This window comes from Equus przewalskii, chromosome 14 (genome assembly GCF_037783145.1).
Source record: "Equus przewalskii isolate Varuska chromosome 14, EquPr2, whole genome shotgun sequence".
In the NCBI taxonomy this organism is placed as follows: Eukaryota; Metazoa; Chordata; class Mammalia; order Perissodactyla; family Equidae; genus Equus; species Equus przewalskii.
The window spans coordinates 12,494,448-12,512,455 of record NC_091844.1 but is presented as its reverse complement, the minus strand read 5'-3'; the positions used below and the strand labels follow the sequence as shown (position 1 = coordinate 12,512,455).

The 18,008-nt window shown below is 52.8% G+C and overlaps 1 protein-coding gene across 8 annotated transcripts in view; it reads left to right on the top strand.

Annotated features, from left to right (window-relative positions):
- The window catches only part of KCNIP3 (potassium voltage-gated channel interacting protein 3), a 95,642-nt gene that overhangs the window by 60,057 nt on the left and 17,577 nt on the right, over window positions 1-18,008 (top strand). Inside the window, exon 1 of one of the 8 annotated variants that reach the window (XM_070573582.1) lies at window positions 4,447-4,655. The exons of 6 other annotated variants lie outside the window; for them this stretch is intronic. In XM_070573582.1, the coding sequence (XP_070429683.1) occupies window positions 4,553-4,655 (103 nt within the window). In that variant the 5' untranslated portion in view covers window positions 4,447-4,552. Of the gene's footprint in view, window positions 1-4,446; window positions 4,656-18,008 lie in introns of those variants that run through there. One more of the 8 variants, XM_070573579.1, reaches the window with a different exon arrangement.

Here is an 18,008-nt window from a genome sequence, read left to right as displayed (position 1 = left end):
CTGGACTAGTCTCCTTCTCTCTACCTTCTGCTCTACTTTTTCGTGAGGTGACTATGTTCTCAGGCTTGCTGTCCTCATATGGTAGCAGGGTAGCCACATAGCTACCATAGTAAAAGAGAGTGCCTCCCTCCTGCTTGTCCCAGGGCCAACCTCACGGAGGACTCTCGTTGTCCTGGCTCCCATCTGGGGCTCATCCCTGAGCCAATCACTCTGGCAATGGAGGAGTGGTGTGGGGTGGAAAGAGAGGAATTGATGCTGACCCACCAGTTATATCCCCAAACCTCTGAAACCACTGGCCTGAAGCTGGCAGGGGCCAGGGTTCTACAAAGGGAATTGGGGTGCTGTTACAAATCAGGGAGGGGAACGCCAAGCAGGCAAACACAACCAGTGTTGAGTCAGAGAGCCCCTGGGTGTTTTAAGCAGGGGAAGGACAGGATACGACGTTCATCTTGAGATGACCACTCTGGTTGCTGAATGGAGAAGAGATAGGAGGAGCACAGAGTGGAGGTGGGAAGAGGCATTGGGGATGGAAGTCAGGAGTCCAGCAGAGAAGGACGATGACACGGCTGGGCTGGTGGCAGTGAAGCAGAGGATGAGAAAGAGGCACAGTGCTGGGTCTTGGTGATAGACTGGGCAGGGGTGGGGACAGGCGGATGCCAGGCTAAGAGCCAAGGTTTTGGCCTGAGCAGCTGAGACGGGGAGCTTGAAGGGGGGCACGTTTGGGGGAAGATTGAGAATTTGGCTTTGGATGTTCTGCTTTGAGGAGCCTTAGGACATCCATGGGGAGGAGCCCTCGAGGCATTTCTTTGGGGTGTGGAATTCCACTCTTGGGCATTCTTGTCTGATTCGTATGAAATACGAGAAGGATAAATAAATTGAATAATGCCTGCTCTGCCCATTGGAATGCACTAGAAACAAGAGAGGGCTGCCCTCCAGCAGAGTCGGGTTAGGAACAACTTGCTGAGCTGTTTGCAGGGAACAGGTCCCTGGAGCAGCATGTGCCCAGCCCAATGTCTCCCTTAAGAGTCAACAGACCTCTTGGGCAGCTAGAGTAGGCTGGGGCATCCAATGAATGTCAGTCACACTGAAGGGGTCCCAGCCCACAGGAGCTAGCAGTGTCACCGTGGTGAGAAATGAGCAGTACGGGATGACATGGAAGATGTCTGGGCAGACAGCCGAAACACAACCCAGAATGGTGTGGCCCAGGCAGCAGCAGCTGTGGGGATTCAGAGGAGGAGGGGGTTAATGCAGGACTGGCGTAATCTGGGGTGGCTTCATGGAGGCAGAGCTAGAGTGGCAGCATCAATATTCCAGGCAAAAGAAAGATCATGACCTCAGGTGTGGAGCGCAAGCCCAGGGTTGGCCCTAAAGCAGCTGGTCTCTGAAAACTTACTAAATTAGACCAGGACACCAGGGCCTCCCACACATCCTGAGGTCTTCAAGTGCAGGCTCAGGGCCCTCAGCCTTCCCCTGTCGTCTGAGGAAGAGTGAGCCGCTCTTTGCTTCTCCGGGGCAGCCCTCAGCAACCTGCCCTGGAGTGATTGCTCTGAGTGCGCCCCTCCCCTCAGCCTTCCTTCTCCCCCATGGCAGGGAGCTGGCAAGTAGCACGTCAACACCCAGCATGCTCCCTGCCACACGCGGCACTGGGGGATGGTGGGGAGGGGTGAATGCATGCCAGAGCAAATGACCCCTGGGAGGGGCGCTAGAGGCAGCTGGGAAAGGCCTGGCCTGGCACTTCATGGGTGTGGGGAGGACGTATAGTCTTGGGGGCTTGTCTGCCAGCTTCCCTCTCCAGGTCCTGGGGAAGCCGGGGGTGTGATGGGGCCATCAGCCCAGCCTCAGTGGATCTGGATTAGCCCCAGAGCTGGCAGGCCCCAAGCTTGTGAGCGAGCGGGGGAGTCAGCTTCCCATCCATTAGGCCCATGGCCCAGGCAGCTAATGTCGAGCGGACATTCTGCTCTCAGCCCTGGTATCCACTTAGGCATCGTTAATATTTTACGCTGCACAGCCAGGGGAATCAATGTCTTGTTTATAGCTCAGTGTTTATGGGCAGTCATTGAAGCTTTCATGGGGAAGATGCTCAGAGCACCAGGGGAAACTGAGGCAGGGGAGCAGGGTTGGGGCAGTCTCAGGAGGACCCCCAAGATGGCTTCCTTTGCTTGCTGGGTTCTCTGTTCCCTTATCTCGCATTTGGCACCCTGTACACCCTCAGCTCTGAAAACACATCATAAGGGGCCACCAGAGCCCACGACACGTGCCAGCCTTATCTCATTCAGTGTTTTACAAGCCCTGCAGAGGCTGGATTATCTCCCCACTTCATGGATGAGGACACAGGCTTAGAGAGGGGAGGGATTACTGGGCTCCTGACCAGACCACTGACCGAGGATTGGCGGTAACTAGCTGGGACGCAGGCTAGATTGTGCTCAGCACGTAAGTGTGTAAATTAGATTGCAGGAGGCTCGTTAACCTTTCTGGACTTTTACACACTTTAGCAGCTCCTGTGCTCCCGCAGAGCTGTCTTCTCCGGCGATCGTTAGCATCTCTGCTCAGGACTCTTTCCTTTGGTCAGTGGAGGCTCACCGCATGCCCACGTAAATGGAATTGAAAGCTGTGCATTTACAGTTCTTTAAAAATATCTCCAATAACTCAGACCTTTAGCCAGGTGTGTTAAATAGAGAGGTTGAGGTTGACTACACATGCCGAAAGAAACCGCAGCCTCTCTCCCCTTCAGTTTCCACCGGAAACAGCTGTCCTGGGACAGCGTCTGCTCCGGAATCTGGCAGGCCTGGGCCATACCTGTGCCGCCTTCCACAATCCACCCTCTAGGTCTCGATTTTCTCACCTGTAAAACGGGGGCAGAGGAATGCCCACTGGGGGAGCCCTTGAGGATGACTAGGAAACCTAAAGGCTTGGCTCATGTACGCTGGCTCCGGAAGGGCCCTCAGCCACGCACGCTGCGGTTTCTAACCCGACCCGGGCACTGAGCTCTGTGCTTGGGGCACAGAACACGCTCAGTGTTTGTTGAGCGAATGACCGAGTGGGTCATAGAGGCTCCACAAATGGAAGCTGCTATTGTTTGGCCCTAGGTCCAAACAGGGCTCACGCTCACCGGCCTGGAGTCGAACTGGATTTCCCCCTCCCCTAAGACACCGGGAGGACTGAAGAACTCGGTGTTCGCGGCAGCCCGCGCTTCCCGCCCTCTGAAGTGCGGGGCTGGGGAGGACACCCTCGCGGTGCAGTGCCCGCTGGAGGGCAGCAGAGAGTCACGGCTCTGGCCCTCGAGTCCCAGAGTTTAGGGGCTCAGAGGATCCCCGGCTCCGCCCTGCCGCGCCCCCTCCTCTCCCCTTCCTTTCTCCTTCCCTCGGCGGCTTTGCTTTCCTACCCAGTGCCCCTGGCAGGAAGAAAGCGATCCACCAACTAATTACACTCCTTTGCAAGGCCTGCTCGTAGCACTTGGCATCCGCTCAGCTCTTTCCCACAGCCGGAAGGCAGGCACCAGCCCCTCTGTATGCAAGAGGCTGCGAGTCCGACCAAGGTCACGCAGCAAAGTCAGGACTTGCACTTGGCTCCATTCACTCTAATGCCAAAGCCCACGCTCCCTCCTCAAGCCTGGAGTGCACGCCGCTTTCCAGAACCGGAGAAGTTTGGACACCAACTTTTCCATTTTCAGCGGGGGCCAGACCAGGGCCAAATTCAATCTCCGGCCGAGGGCTGATAGTTGTGGGAAATACCCCGGGGCGAGAGGGCTTCCCGGATCCTCCGAAGGCCACTTCTGCGCTGGCGGGCCAGACGGAGAGCGACGGTGGCCAGGCTCAGCACCCCTAAGCCAAGAGAGTGGAGCCCCGACTCCGCTCAGAGAGCCATGCCCGGCTCCCTTCCTCGCCGGCCCAGGGCCCCAACCCTGCACAGGCGGCTGGGGGAAACCGCCGACCGCGCGGCCTCCCGGGGGCTGGCCGGGTAGCGGTGGCTGCGCGCCAGGCTCGGTCCAGGGGCTGGACCGTGCGGGGCGGGGCCGCCTCCCTCCGCCCCTTCCCCGGGCTCGCGCGGGGGGGCGCCGCAGGGGACTCCTCCCCGGGTGGTCGGCGCGCCTAGGCCAATGAGCGCGCGGGGAGCCGCGATGGAGGCTGGGGCGGCCCGGAGTGCCGGGGACCCCCGCCGCCGCCGCCGCCGCCGCGCCCCCGCGCCCCCGACCCCGCAGGGCTGGAGAGGGGCCGAAAGAGGCGCGACACCCGCGCCGGGCATGGAGGCGCCTCTGGCTCGCGCCGGCCGCCCGCGCTGCGCTCCGCGCCCCCGCCGCGCCTCGAAGTTTGCCGGCTGACTCGGAAAGTTGCGCTCGGGCTCCGCCGCCGCGCCGCGTCCAACCTCCGGGCGGGCCCCAGCTCGCCGCCGCCCTCCGCGGGCCCCGGCCCCGCCGACACCCGCAGCCCCGCCTGCCGGGGGCATGTGAGCCGCGGCCTCCCCAAGAGGCCGGGCGGGCTGCACCGGCCCCGGTGCCTCCCGAGGCAGCGCGCGGGCGAGGGGCACGCCCCGGCCCCAGGCAGCCCGGGCCGCCATGGGCCTCCAGGGCATGGAGCTGTGCGCCATGGCCGTGGTGGTGCTGCTGTTCATCGCCGTCCTCAAGCAGTTCGGCATCCTGGAGCCCATGTCCATGGAAGGTAACGCGTGGCCACCCAGCCCTCCGCTGCCCTTCGCCGGGGGCCAGCGGGCTGCGGGGAGGGAGCAGCACTCGCGCTCCGGGGCGCGGGTCCGCGGCCCTCGGGCAACTGCGCTCCGCCGCCCGGGCCGCATCAGCCGCCGCCCCCTCGCGACTCCGGAGCACTGAGCCTGGGACGGAGGGGGCAGAGAGGGCTCGGGCTCCGAGGAGCCCCAGAGGGGACGGAGCCGCGGCGCTTGGGGTGGGTGTGAGTGAGATGTCGCTGACACCTTGAGCGGGCATCCTTGGCCGTCCTAGGCCCGCCCGTCCCAGGCCCGCCCTTCCCAGGCCCGCCCGTCCCAGCCGCCTCGGATGAGCACAGCCGGCTTGGGCTGCCCGGTGGCGGAAGGTGGCTCAGGGTGAAGATGACAGGAAGGACCCTCAGCCTAGGGTGCCTGGTGGCGGCGGCGGGGAGCAATATAAGGCCTCTGCTGCGCGATGGGGCTGTCCCTTTTGCCCCCTATCCCACATCCAGTTCCCCCTCCCCAGGCAGGGCTCAGGCCCACGGGATCAGCAACCAAATCCTCAGGCGCCGCATTTCTGTCCCAATAAAATATTAACTAAGGAGACAGACCTACTCTTTAATCCGACACTGACAACTTCTCTGGGACCCCGGACAGGTGCCCTTGGAGCTGCTTCCCAATCCTTGCTACCTCCCTGAGACTGCTGGGCAGGTTAGCAGGGGCAGTCCCTCCAGGGCACACCCATTCTGAAGGGGACCTTGACCCACCAGGGCTGTGACTTCCCTTCCCCTCAGTTCCAAAGAAGCAATTGCAGCCCTGTACCTCTGAACTGTGGGGAAGGGGCCAGCCTGTCCTGTTCGTGTCATCTCCACCCCCCTGCTGTCCTCTCAGAGGAGGATGGGCATCCTGCTTGCCTCAGCACTCTGCTGACCTTGCCAGGCTCCAGCTCCTGGGACTGAAACCCAGATGCCCAGGACAGGGGGGAGGAAGAAGCTGCCCTTGCCTCTGAACTGCCCGGCAGCCCCTGCAGCCTGGGGATGCACCCCAAACCCCCGCCAAACGCTGCTGGGGGAGGAAGGGGCACAGGGCCCAGAGGCAAGGCCCTCCCTCCATTCTGCCCTCAGAGTCCAGGGCTGGTTCCTCACCTGAAGTCCATGGCCACGTGCCCCTCAGAAGCAATTGGGCTCCATGACACCTTTTCTAGGTGAGTTCATGAGCCCCAGAGAGAAGGGACTTGCTTAAGGCCATTCTGAGAGATGCCACTCTGAGCTGTAGATTTTACTTGGAGGAGAAAGTTGCCCAAGCTGGGCCTGCACTTGGCTGCGTGCTGACTCTGGCTGGGGAATCTATGACAGGGACTTAGTGGGAAATGCAGGTGGTTGGCATGAGGTGGGGAGATGAGCATCCTGCACTGTGTGCCCCCGAGGCCCCCTTCCTCCTGCAGGGCACTAGCACACCCCCTCTACTCTGTCCTTTCCCCACCTGGAGTCTGCGGAGGGTGTGGGGGGCTGTTGGTGCTCGGGGAAGCCGTGGCCCCTCCATTGCTCTTCCTTGTTTCCAGGGCCCTCCGGGGACCCCCAGGGGCCAGGAGCCCCAGCCAGCCTCACTCTAGTTAGTACTTCAAAACCCTCCTAACTGAGTCGGAGCCGCTCACAGGGCTGTGCCGGTGTGGAGTTTGCCTTTGTGATTTCTAAGAAGGGCTTTCTTTACAGGGCAGACAGTATGCACAAGACTACCAATGCTTTATTCAGCCTGTTGAAAAACCCACTTCAGGCTCTAGTGAGTTTCGCTTTTCTAGTATACTGGCCCCCTGGCAGTTCTGGGGTCTTGACACAGTGGCAGGAGCACAGAGCCTCAGAATCAGCCAGGTCTGAGCTGGGATCCCGTCACCCACACATACTAGCTGTAAAACTCCTTTAAGCTTTCAGAGCCTCAGTTGGACTATCTGTAAAGTGGGGCCAATAATAATTCCTGCCCCATAGGGCTGTGGCAGACTCATAACTAGTCAGCTGGGCTTTAACAGCCCCCAGCACCGTTCTTGGTGTATACTAAATGCACAAACTTCGTGAACCACTGGTATCACCAATGATTAGCAATAGAGTGATTACTCGTAATAACAGAACTGACTTCATGCTTGGAAACATTCTGTCACTCATACAGGCCTCCCCTGCCTGCGTCAGAGGGAGTTATAAGTTGCAGATGTTCTGTGTTGATGGGGAGTGGTGCCCGGTGGGTGCCTGAAGGGCCCATTGGCACGCAGTGTCTAAGGGACTGTGACATAGGCTGTGAGGAGCCAGGCCCTTTGGTCCCAGCCTGAATGTGAGCTGGCACTGAGGGACTGAGCTGGTGCCCGGCTCCCCTCCAGGCATACGCGCAGGCCATGGCGTATCTCTTGTCCTCTCTGAGCCTCTGTAGTTCTCCTCTCTAAGAGACCAGGATTACCATGCCCCTGGGGATTGTTAGGAACTAATGGATCCGGGTTGTAGGGATGCAGCCTTCTAGAAGTAGACGCAGAAATCAACAGGCTTCCTCTGTCTGCCCTGGGTCCCCTGGCAGTCTCTGTCTCTGGGTGACTCCATGGAGGGAATTCCAGCCTGTTTTGGCCCCACGCTTCCAGGGTGACTTTGCTCACTTCCTCGACCCTCAATTTCCTCATCTGTAGAATGAGGATAATCACAGAGTGTTTTCCCCTCTCCACGTCACGGGGGTGTGGTGAACGAAAGCACTTTGAAAAAGTTAAAAGTGGAGCTCAGATCTCAGGGACTCATTGAGTGGGGCACACAGTGAAAGGCGAGCCTGGGCCGGTGAGCCCTGGGGCGGGCTTGCAAGGCTGGTACAGGCCCACACCAGGCTTTTTTGTCCACGTTTGCTTGACCTTGCCTGCTGCTGCCTATCCCAGTTCCGATTTCCTAAGTTCTGGAGTGGTAGCTCTCAGCTGAGGGCAGTTTTGCTCCTCAGTGGACATCTGTCAACGTCTGGAGACATTTTTGACTGTCACAGTTGGGGAGAGGGCACTGCTAGCATCTCGTGGGTAGAGACCAGGGATGCTGCTCAGCATCATGCAGTGCACAGGACAGCACCCCGACAAAGAATGATCAGGCTGGAATAGCAGTAGTGAGGTTGAGAAACCGCGTTCTGGAGGGAGCCCTGGCCAGGGGCTAGGACAACTGCTTTTCAGCCCTGACTTAGTCACTGACATGCTGTCATTAACTTGGGAAAGTCACTTGTCCCATCTGAGCTGTATCCTCATCTGTAAGTTGGGGGTTGGATTAGAGGCACCATCTCCCCTGGGAACTTTCCCTGGCTCCCTGCCCCCTCGGGTTGTGTTAGGTAATGCTGTCCTGAAATTCTCTATGTCCCCATCCCCACCCAATGTGGGCTCTCTGAGGGCAGCAGGGGTTATGGCCCCAGAGCGTGCCCAGCACTGCCTGGCAAACAGCAAGTGTCGAATAAGTATAAATTGTATGCCATGGTCAGCACACACTTATTGGGCACCCCTTGTATGCCAGGCAGTGTGAGGCCCCCAGGAGCACAAGTAATTCGAGGTCTTAGCCCTGCCTTTAGGGTAGCCCTGGGTAGATGCCATCTGAGGGGAGGGTCCCTCTGGCTTGGGTTGGGGCAGCCAGGCTGGGCTGGAGTGGAGGTGGATAAAGAGAACAAAGGTGTGAGGGGGAGAAGGAGGGTGCCCAGAATGGAGATATGCACAGCCTGGCCCACCATCCCTGCTCCTCCCCCCCAGAAGTGGCCCCAGTCCTCTGCAGCTACCCTCTGTGCAGAACCACCCACGGGGGCCTGGCCTTGCAAAGGCGACCTGGGAGCCTGGTGGGTCCACAGCCGACTCTTGGCTTGCAACAGGCCAAGGGGCCACCATTATTCCTGCTTCTCTTGCTCTCCTTCCCCCCAGCACCCTCTGCTACCTTCGCTGGGGGCCCAGTGATACTCTGTGCATCCTGGATGCCCTTCTGCCTGGCAGGGTCCACCACTCTTTGTAAACTGCAAGTCCCTCAGAATTCCTGCAGCCCCTGGGCAGTGTTTGCAGATCTGGGATGCTGATGACAATGACAGTAGCCAGCATCTAGTGAGCGCTCTCTCTGCACTACACACTTTGTGCATATCATAATTTTGTCCCATTTTGCATACAAGGAAACTGAGGTGCAGGGAGGATAAGAGGCATACCTGAGATTACTCAGCCAGCGAGTGGCGGAGCCAGGACCCTTCCGAACCCGGGCACACCTGTCCTGGATGAGTCTCTAACTCCGCAGGGCCAAGGGGGCCGTGGACACGGCAGTGCATCCCAGCCTCTTACAGAGCCAGTGTCAGGAGCCCAAAGTGGAGGCAGCCGTCCGCTTTGGATTGGGGTGGTGGGAAAGGTCTCTCTCGGGGAGCCGTGTGGAGACTAAATCTGTGAATGTGTACAAAGCTCAGAGAGCAGTGCCAGCACGGAGTAAGCGCTTTATGTGTTGGCCGTTGTCATTTCTGGCCAAAGATGTCCTAGCCCAAATTCCCCCCAGGGTCACATGGACTAACTGTGTACTAGAAGTTAGTGGGAGAGGAGGATGCATTTGACAGGCCCTTGCTGTGACGGAGATCCTTCTTCATGTGCTCTGTAAGGTCAGGACACCTGGGTCCCGCCTGGCCGGAAGGCGCTGCCCGCAGGCCCGCTGGACCAGACTCTGGGGAAGGGAAGGAGAGAGGCAGTCTCCGTGTGGGTGACTTCTGCAGATGGGGAGGGGGGCTGGAGCCCGAAGCACGATGTTGCTGTAGGCTGGGGGACTTGGACAAGGCCCCCTCCTTCCCCAAGTCAGTGCCTTGACTGTTGCATATTTAGACACAGTTGGTGGTTTCAAAGTGGCTTAACCATGGAATTCAAATGAAGTCTTACTTAAAGGTCCAGGAGATAGAAGGGAGACTGCTCGAGTTGAAAAGGGAGTCTTGCCCAACAGGCCTCCCCTGACCCCGCAGCGGTCCCTGGGGCTGCTCTGTGGGACTCCAAGATCTAGGAGTCACCTGACCAGCAGGGACTAAGTGAGGGCTGGGATCCCCCAGCTGGGTTTAGAGGGATGGGAGCCAGCGAGCGTGCACAGCACTGGGAGTTCTGCTGCAAAGGGCAGCAAAGAGGGGTAATGGCTGGAGGCAAAGGAGGCTCAAGAGAAGATTGCACGGCCTACGGGGGAGCCTCGAGAAGGCATCACGGGCGGCCCAGGGAGGCGTCACCAGCTCGTGCTCTGGGGGAGACCACAAAGCACCCATCACCCAGTACCCAGTGCCTCTTATCTCAGTGAGGGAAAGAGGTGCAGCCACCTTTGCCAAGTCCCCGCAGATGGGTCCTGCACAGAGTGGGCTGCGTGGAGTACAGGACAACAACCTGGCCTGGGAATTTCCTTGCTGGCCAGAAGCCCAGTTCACAATCCATCACGCTGTGGTATGATTTGGGGACATTCAACTTTAAAACAACTTTTGAAAAGCATCATGCTTTCACTCCTTTGACAAGGTGCTTATTTGATAGAGAGGTTCAATCTTTACTGCTGACCTCTTGGTTGTCAATGCCTACTTGATGGGGTGTCCAGGACTAGCCCCTGGAGAGGGGAGAGGAGGGCAGAGCCCAGGGAGAGGTAGAAGGAAAAGAGACAGTAGAAGCAGGTTGACTCTGCAGTTTGGTGAACAAGGCTCCTCAGAGTGTTGAGGAAAGCTGTGCAAAGAGCTGTTTAGGTCCACTAATTGCCAATATAGCCTGTAATTGCAGAAAGTGGGTGTGAGGCCTGTGGCAGCTCCTAAGAGATCCGGCTGTTTTTCCACTGAGACAAACCACAGAAGGACGAACTCTTGGATTTCTCCCGTGGAAGAGCCAGGAGAGGCCCCCGGCATCCCTTGGGAGCATGCAGGGTCCCCAGCAGTGGGCTGGATGTGATGGAAGTCAAGATGAAGGAGCCAGGTTCCCTGCTCCTGAGACAGTTCCAGACAGTTCCAGGGTTAGGCCAGAGGACTGCGCAAGGTATCCTGGAATCAGGCTCCTTAGGGAAGGGACAGCCAGCTCCTCTGAAAGGAGAGCAGGAAAGGGTCCTCAGAGCCCAGGAATCGGGTGGGCACAGAGAAGTGGGACATACTTCCCAAGCCAAGAAACAGGAGAGATTTCCTCTGCCTGTTGTCTTCTGCCTGTCAAGGCATAATTGTCAGAGTTAACACTCGACTCTCATTTGTTTAGCTCAGGAAGGGAACAGGCAGGCCCGCAAGCTGTTTCAGAACCTGACTAAGATTACTACGTTAGAATCAAAACTGGCTAATGTCTCACAGGGCGATAATGGCCAGTCACTTTAAGGGTTATATTTTCCATGGACAGAAATCATTTGCATTCCTACTGGACACAAGTGATTTGCAACTTATCAGTTTTCTACAAGTTGCCATCTAATGCACAGTGCCTGGGCCTTGATGGAGAGGAAACAGTAAGTCCAGCAAAGTTTGCTGTAGACGGCGCTCCAGCATGACATTGAAAGGCCACTCAGCAATCCTCCTGCTGTATCTCCCAGTTCTGGGGAGTGTTAACGCCCACGTCTTGGTGGATGACACCAGCAGGCACCTGGTTTCCCAGGTCAGAAAGATGGGGTCATCCTGGACTCTGCCCATCCCGCCCTGGTCCACTCAGTGGCTAAGGACAATGGCTTCTTCCTTCCTGGCGTCTCCTGCCAGCCCCGTCTGCTCTCTTCATCGCTTCATTTGACTGCCCCAGCCAGAGTGGCCATTCTGGAGTGGAGATCAGACAAGGCCTTCCCCTGCTGTGGGCCCTTCCATGGCTCACCTTGGACCCTCTGCCCAGGGGGCACTTTGACCCCCTTCTATTTGTAGTCCTTGGACCTGCGTCATGAAATATCACCTCTCTCTCTGATTCCGCCATCCCCTCCTTGCCCAACAGGTGTGAGCAACAGGAGATGTTGGGGCCTGGGACAATCTGCTCAGGTAGGCCCTGCCTAGAGACACTAAAATGAAAACCCAAGGCAATAATCCACATACCCACCCAAGGAAACAGCTGTGTGGAGCTCCATCCCGCCGGCGTGTGTTATGGCGCACCCCCACGCGCCGGCACTGTTCAGAGTGGGTGCAGCCGTGAGCAGACCACCGTCCCTGCCGAGGTCCCCGTGGTAGAGAGACTGACGATAAACCAGTTGTATTGTTCTGCTTGAGCTGCCATAACAAAACACCGTAGACTGGGCTTCTTAAACAACAGAGTCGATTTCCCCACAGTTCTGGAGGCCGAAGGTCAAGGTGCCAGCAGGTTTCTGGTGAGGCCTCTCTTCCTGGCTTGTAGGTGGCCGTCGTCTTGCTGCGTCCTCACACAGCCTTTCCTTGGTGCCTGTGTGTGGAGAGGGGGTGGAAGGGGGGAGAGAGAGGGGAGGGGATAGAGAGAGAAAGACGGTGATCTCTCCTCCTCTTCTTATAAGACCCCCAGTCCTATTGAATTAGGATTCCACCCTCATGACCTCATTTAACCTTAATTACCTCCTGAAGACTCTATCTCCGAATACCGTCACACTGGGGGTTAGGGCTTAAACGTATAAATGTGGGGAGACACAATTCAGTCCATAGCACCAGATAACAGAGAAGCATGCGTATGGCAGGGAGTCATAGCCAAGTGAAGAAAGTGAAACAGAGATGAGGGAGAGATAGTAATGGCAGGGGGTGGCACCTCTGGGGAGGGACCATTTGAGCAGAGGCCTGAAGGGAGTATGGATTCGGAGGGAAGAGCATTCGAGCCAGAGAGAACAGCGAGTGGGGGGGCCTGTGGAGGGAGTGTGCCTGATGGGTTTGAGGGGCACAAGAGGCCAGGATGGCTGAAGTAGAGAGAGCGAAGGGAGAGACGGGACTTGAGGACACGGACGGGAGGCGGGGGGGGCAGGGTAGAGGGGCACACTTATCGGCTATTTAAGGATTTTGATTTTTATACTTGGGAGAGGTTATTGAACAGAGGAGTGCATGAGGAGGATATGTTTTCAGCAGCTTCCTCCAGCACTGCTTGAAAAAAAGACCAGCGGGATCCAGGGCAGAGGAAGGGAGACGAGCCAGGAGAGATGCTGGAGCCGTGGACCTGTGTGGGGGCTGTGGAGGTGGGAGAAGGGTCAGAGGCGGGATCGGTGTTGAAAGCAGAGCTGGCAGGATTTGCATGTGGGTTGAGGGTTGGGAGGAAGGTCGATGCCCAGGGTTTTGGCCTAAATGTGCAACAGGATGGAGTTGCTGTCAGCTGAGCTGGGGAAGGCTGTGGGTGGAGCAGGTTTGGGGGGAAGCTCCATTAGGAAATGTTCCATTAGAGAACCTCCTAGACATCCAAGCGCAGGTGGAAAGCAGGCAGGTGAGTCTGGAGCTCGGGGAGAAGCTAGCCCCCATCCCCTAACTGAGGCTTGACTGCATAAGGAGCTTTCAGACTTCGCAGGTTTAACACCTGTAACATTTTTTCTTCATTGTTCTCATATGTATTTTTCATACTAATGATTTTGAACACCTCTGTGTGTGCTTATTAGCTTTTTGTTTTCTTACCTATAAATTGCCTATGTATATCCTTTGACCATTTCTCTTAAAATTGCTGTTCTTTTCTTATTTTCCAAGTGTCTGATGTTTAATCCAGACCAGAGGTATGTTCTCTCTCTCTCTCTCTCATTTTCTCTTGCTCTAGGACTCTAATTACTTTTAAACACCTCAATCAAACTCTAATAAATGCAAATATGTATATATTTGATATATGAGTTACAAAGAATAATATAATGAACTCCAGCGAGTCCATCCTACCCCCAAACACTGGAGCACCGCCAGCCTGCCTCTTTCCATGAGTTCCTCTCCTCTCCCACCCCTAGAGGTTACTACCTGCCAGATTTGCACTCGTCATTCCTGGATTTTTGTTCTTATTTATAATTTTACCTCTTATGTATCCCTACAAATGTATTGTTTGGTTATTCTTGGTTTTGAGTTTTATAAAAAATGGAATCATACTGGTCTCCTACTGGTTTTTCATCCAAGAATGTTTCTAAGACTCATCCGTATTTCTGTGTGTTACAGTAATTCATTCATTTTTCACTGCTGTATAATATTTCATCTGTTTATCTGCTCTGTCATCAGCGGACATTTGGCTGATTGAAGCTATTGTTACTGTAGGGAGCTCCAGTGAATATTCCTGTGCGTGTCTCCTGGGCGTTGAGCTTCTCTAGCATGATACCTGGGGGAGGATTCCGGCAAGTAGTTTTCCACAGTCGTTTGTGCCAGTTTGCACTCTCACTAGCATGTTTAAAAATTGCCATTGATCTGCATCCTCTCCAGCACTTGGCATTGTCAGCCTCCTTATTTCATTGTTATTATTTCCTGCCAGTCTAGGAGGGGTTGCATTCTCATCGTAATTTGCATTTTCCTTTATTGAGTTTATTGAGGAGGTTGAGCCATCTTTCATGTGTTTGTTCATCTTTCTGGTTCCCTTTTCTGATGCTTCTCTGTTCTGGACGTTCTCCTCTATCAGTTGTAACCACTGCACATTGTCTTCTCCCATTTTGTTGGGTGTCTAACTGGCTGCAGTGCCCTTTGTTGAACAGAAATCCTTAGTTTTGATGTAATCAAATTCATCAATTTTTTTCTTTTATGGTTCGAACTTTTGAAGCTTTAAGAAATCTTTCCCCACCCTTGGGCTAGCAAGAGATTCTTTCACATCTTATTTTAGCTCCACGGCTTACCTTTCATATTTGGGTCTTTAGTTCATCTGGAGCCCACTTTTGCATGTGGTGTAAGAAAGGAACATGTGCTGAGCCAGTTTTCCTAACACCACCTACTAAACAATCTGACCTTTCCCAAATCTTCTGTGAAGTTCTCTCTCTACCTCGGTGTCTTTTTGAGCTCTCTGCTCGGTTTGTTGGTGTGTTTGTTTGTTCTTTTTTGTTGTTGTTGTTGTTTTGAGAAAGATTAGCCCTGAGCTAACCACTGCCAATCCTCCTCTCTTTGCTGAGGAAGACTGGCTCTGAGCTAACATCCATGCCCATCTTCCTCTACTTTATACGTGGGATGCCTACCACAGCATGGCTTTTGCCAAAGCGGAGCCATGTCTGCACCCAGGATCCGAATCGGCGAACCCCGGGCCCCTGAGAAGTGGAATGTGCGAAGTTAACCGCTGTGCCACCGGGCCAGCCCCTGTTTGTTTGTTCTTGTACCAATCACACAATTTTTATCACAGTGACTGTGCAATATGTGTTCGTCTCTTACAGGGAAGAGTAGCACTCTTCCATTCTGGATTTTTTTATTCCTCCATATGCATTGCAGAGTAAGTTTATTGAGGTCCTTAAAAAGTCCAACTGAATTTTTAGTTGGTGTTATGTTCAACTTACAGAGTACTTTGAGAGAAATGACATCTTTATAATATTACGTGGTCCTATCTAAGGTGGAAAGTCTCATTTATTCAGATTATCTTTCTCTATAGAACTCCTTTGAGTTTTGGTTAATACTTAGATACTTTTTAGTTTTGATTGTTATCTTTTTAATTATATTTTCTAGGTGGTGATTACAGCTGTAGAAAATTGCTATTGATTTTCGTAAATTAATCTTGTATCTGGCAACCTTATTGAACTCTCATGTGTATTGATTCTTTTGGTCTCTCTAGGGACCACAGCATCTACAATTAATGTTAGTTTTATCTTTTACTTCCCAATTCTTACCCCGCTTGTTTCTTTTCTGAAATTTCCTTAGAGCATTGGCAGGACATCAATTAGCGGTGACTGTGGCCAACCTTGGCTCGTCCCAAATCTTAAAGGGAATGTGGCTGAGCCTTTCCCATTAAATCCAGTATTTTCTGTAAAGAAATATGTGATTTGCAAATATAAGCTGCATTAGGTTGAGTTCCCTTTGATCCTAGTTTTCTAAAAGTTTTCGTTTGTTTATTTTAATTATCAATAGATGTGGACTTTATCAAATGCCTTTTCTGCGTTAAGATTTTCGCATGATTTTCCCTTCTTATACTCTTACAGATAAAACCTTCTTGATCATGGTGTATTTTTTTTTAATTCAGTTGGATTCAGCTAGCTAACATTCGTTTAAGGTTTGCATCTATGTTCAAAAGTGAAATGGGCATCTAATTTTCTTTTTGTTTGTTTTTCCAGGTTTATTGAGATATAATTGACATATAACATTTTGTAAATTTATAAATTTATTGTGATTACCACAATAAGGTTACTTAACACATCCATCACCTCATATAATTACCTTTTTTTGTGTGTGGTGGTGCTGAAAACATTTAAGATCTACTCTCTTAGCAATTTTCAAGTATACAATACAGTACTGTCAACCAGTCACCATGCTGTCTGTCAGATCCCCAGAACTTACTCCTCTTATAACTGGAAGTTGATACCCTTTGACCAAGATCTCCTCATTTCCCCCATCCCCCAGGCCTTGGCACCCACCAATCTACTTTCTGTTCAATGAGTTTGGCTTTTTCTAGGTTCCACATATAATGAAATCATACAGTGTTTGTCTTTCTCTGACTGATTCCACTTAGCATAATGCCCTCAAGGGCCATCCGTGTTGTCACTATAATTTTCATTCTTGTATCGCCGTTACATGATTTAGGAATCAAGATTGCTGTGCTGGGCACTGGATTAGCAATATGGAAATCACTGGTGATCCTTTTAAAAGCAGTTTGCATGGAGTGGTGGGGCAAATGCCCCACAGGACTAAGTTCAGGAGAGAAGAGGAGGAGGGGCAGTGAGAACACGAGTTAAAGGGGGAGAGAGAAAGGCAATAGCTAGAGGGGAGGGGACGGTCAAGGGAGTTTGCTTTCCTTGTTTTTTTCACTGGAAGAAATAGCAGCAAGTTTGGCAGTTTTGTTTATTTTATGTTTTGGCCCTCTGGGGCAGAAGATTAAGTTTATCATATTCTTGGTTTCGTGGGACAGTGTCAGTCTTGACTCATTTAAAACCCCTCTCTTATTTTGTTTATTTTTTCCATTTTATCCCCCCATTTCCTTCCTCCTGTCTAGCAATTATTCTAATTTTTATTTAATTTTTATTGTTTCTAATTTACATACAGTAAAATTCACCTTTTTTGGTCTCCAGTTCTCTGAATTTTGACAAATGCAGAGTCGCGTCACCGCTCCTGCAGTCAAGATACAGAACGATTCCATCAGCACAAAGAACTCCCTCCTCCAACCCCTTTTGTAGTCAGTCCCTCCCCGCCCCCCCAGCCCCTGGCAGCCACTGATATATTCTCCTTCCCTGTGCTTTCTCGAATTTTATCTTTTCCAGAACGTATAATTGGGGTCATACATGACCTGGCCTCTCGAGTCTGGATTCTTTCACTTAGCTGATGCACTTGGGTCATTCACTTTGCTATGTCTATGAACGTTTGTTCCCTGTCATTGCTGAGTAGTATTCCTCCACGTGGATATACCACAGTGTTTATCCACTCACCAGCTAGAGGACATTTGGGGTATTTCCAGCTTTTGGCAGTTGTGAATGAAGTTGCGCTAAACATTTGCATAAAAGTGTGAATATAATAGGTTTCATTTCATTTGGGTAAAATAAACAGGAGTGGGACTTCTGGGTCGTGTGTATGTTTATAAGAAAGTGCCTGGCTGATTTCCAGAGTGGCAGTCTCGATTTCACTCCTGCCAGCGAAGTGTAACAGTTCCCATTACTCCACATCCTCACCAGCGCTTGATATTGTCAGTATTTGTTAGGCGGTTCTAGGAGGCATGCAATAGTATTTCATTGTGGTTTTCGTTTGTATTTCCCTAATTGCAAATGGTGTTACACATCTTTCTGTGTGCTTCTTTGCCATCTGCATATCCTCCATGGTGAAGTGTTCGATCAAGTCTCTTGCCCATGTATTAATTCGGGTTGTTTTCTTCCTGCTGGGTTTTGAGAGTTCTTTATATATTCTGGATATCCTTTGTCAGATACGTGATTTGTAAATATTTTCTCCCAGTCCATAGTTTGCCTCATTATTTAACAGTATCTATGCAGAGGAAAAGTTTAATTTTTTATTAAACAGTACAATTTATCAGCTCTTTCTTTTATGGATCACGCTGTTGGTGTCATGTCTGAGAACTCTTTGTCTAAAACTAGGCTATCAAGATTTTCTCCTATGTTGCTTTCCTAGAAGTTTTACAGTTTTATGTCTTACATTTAAATCTATGCTCCATTTTGAGTTAATTTTTGTATGGTATATAAGGTTTTTCATTTTTTTGTAGATGAATGCCACATTTTTCCAGCACCATGTGTTGGACAAAAACCTATACTTTCTCCATTGAATTGCTTTTGCACATTTGTCAAAAATCAACCAGTCCTATTTGTGTGGATCTATTTTCGGGTTCTTTGTTTTGTTCCACTGATCTGTATGTT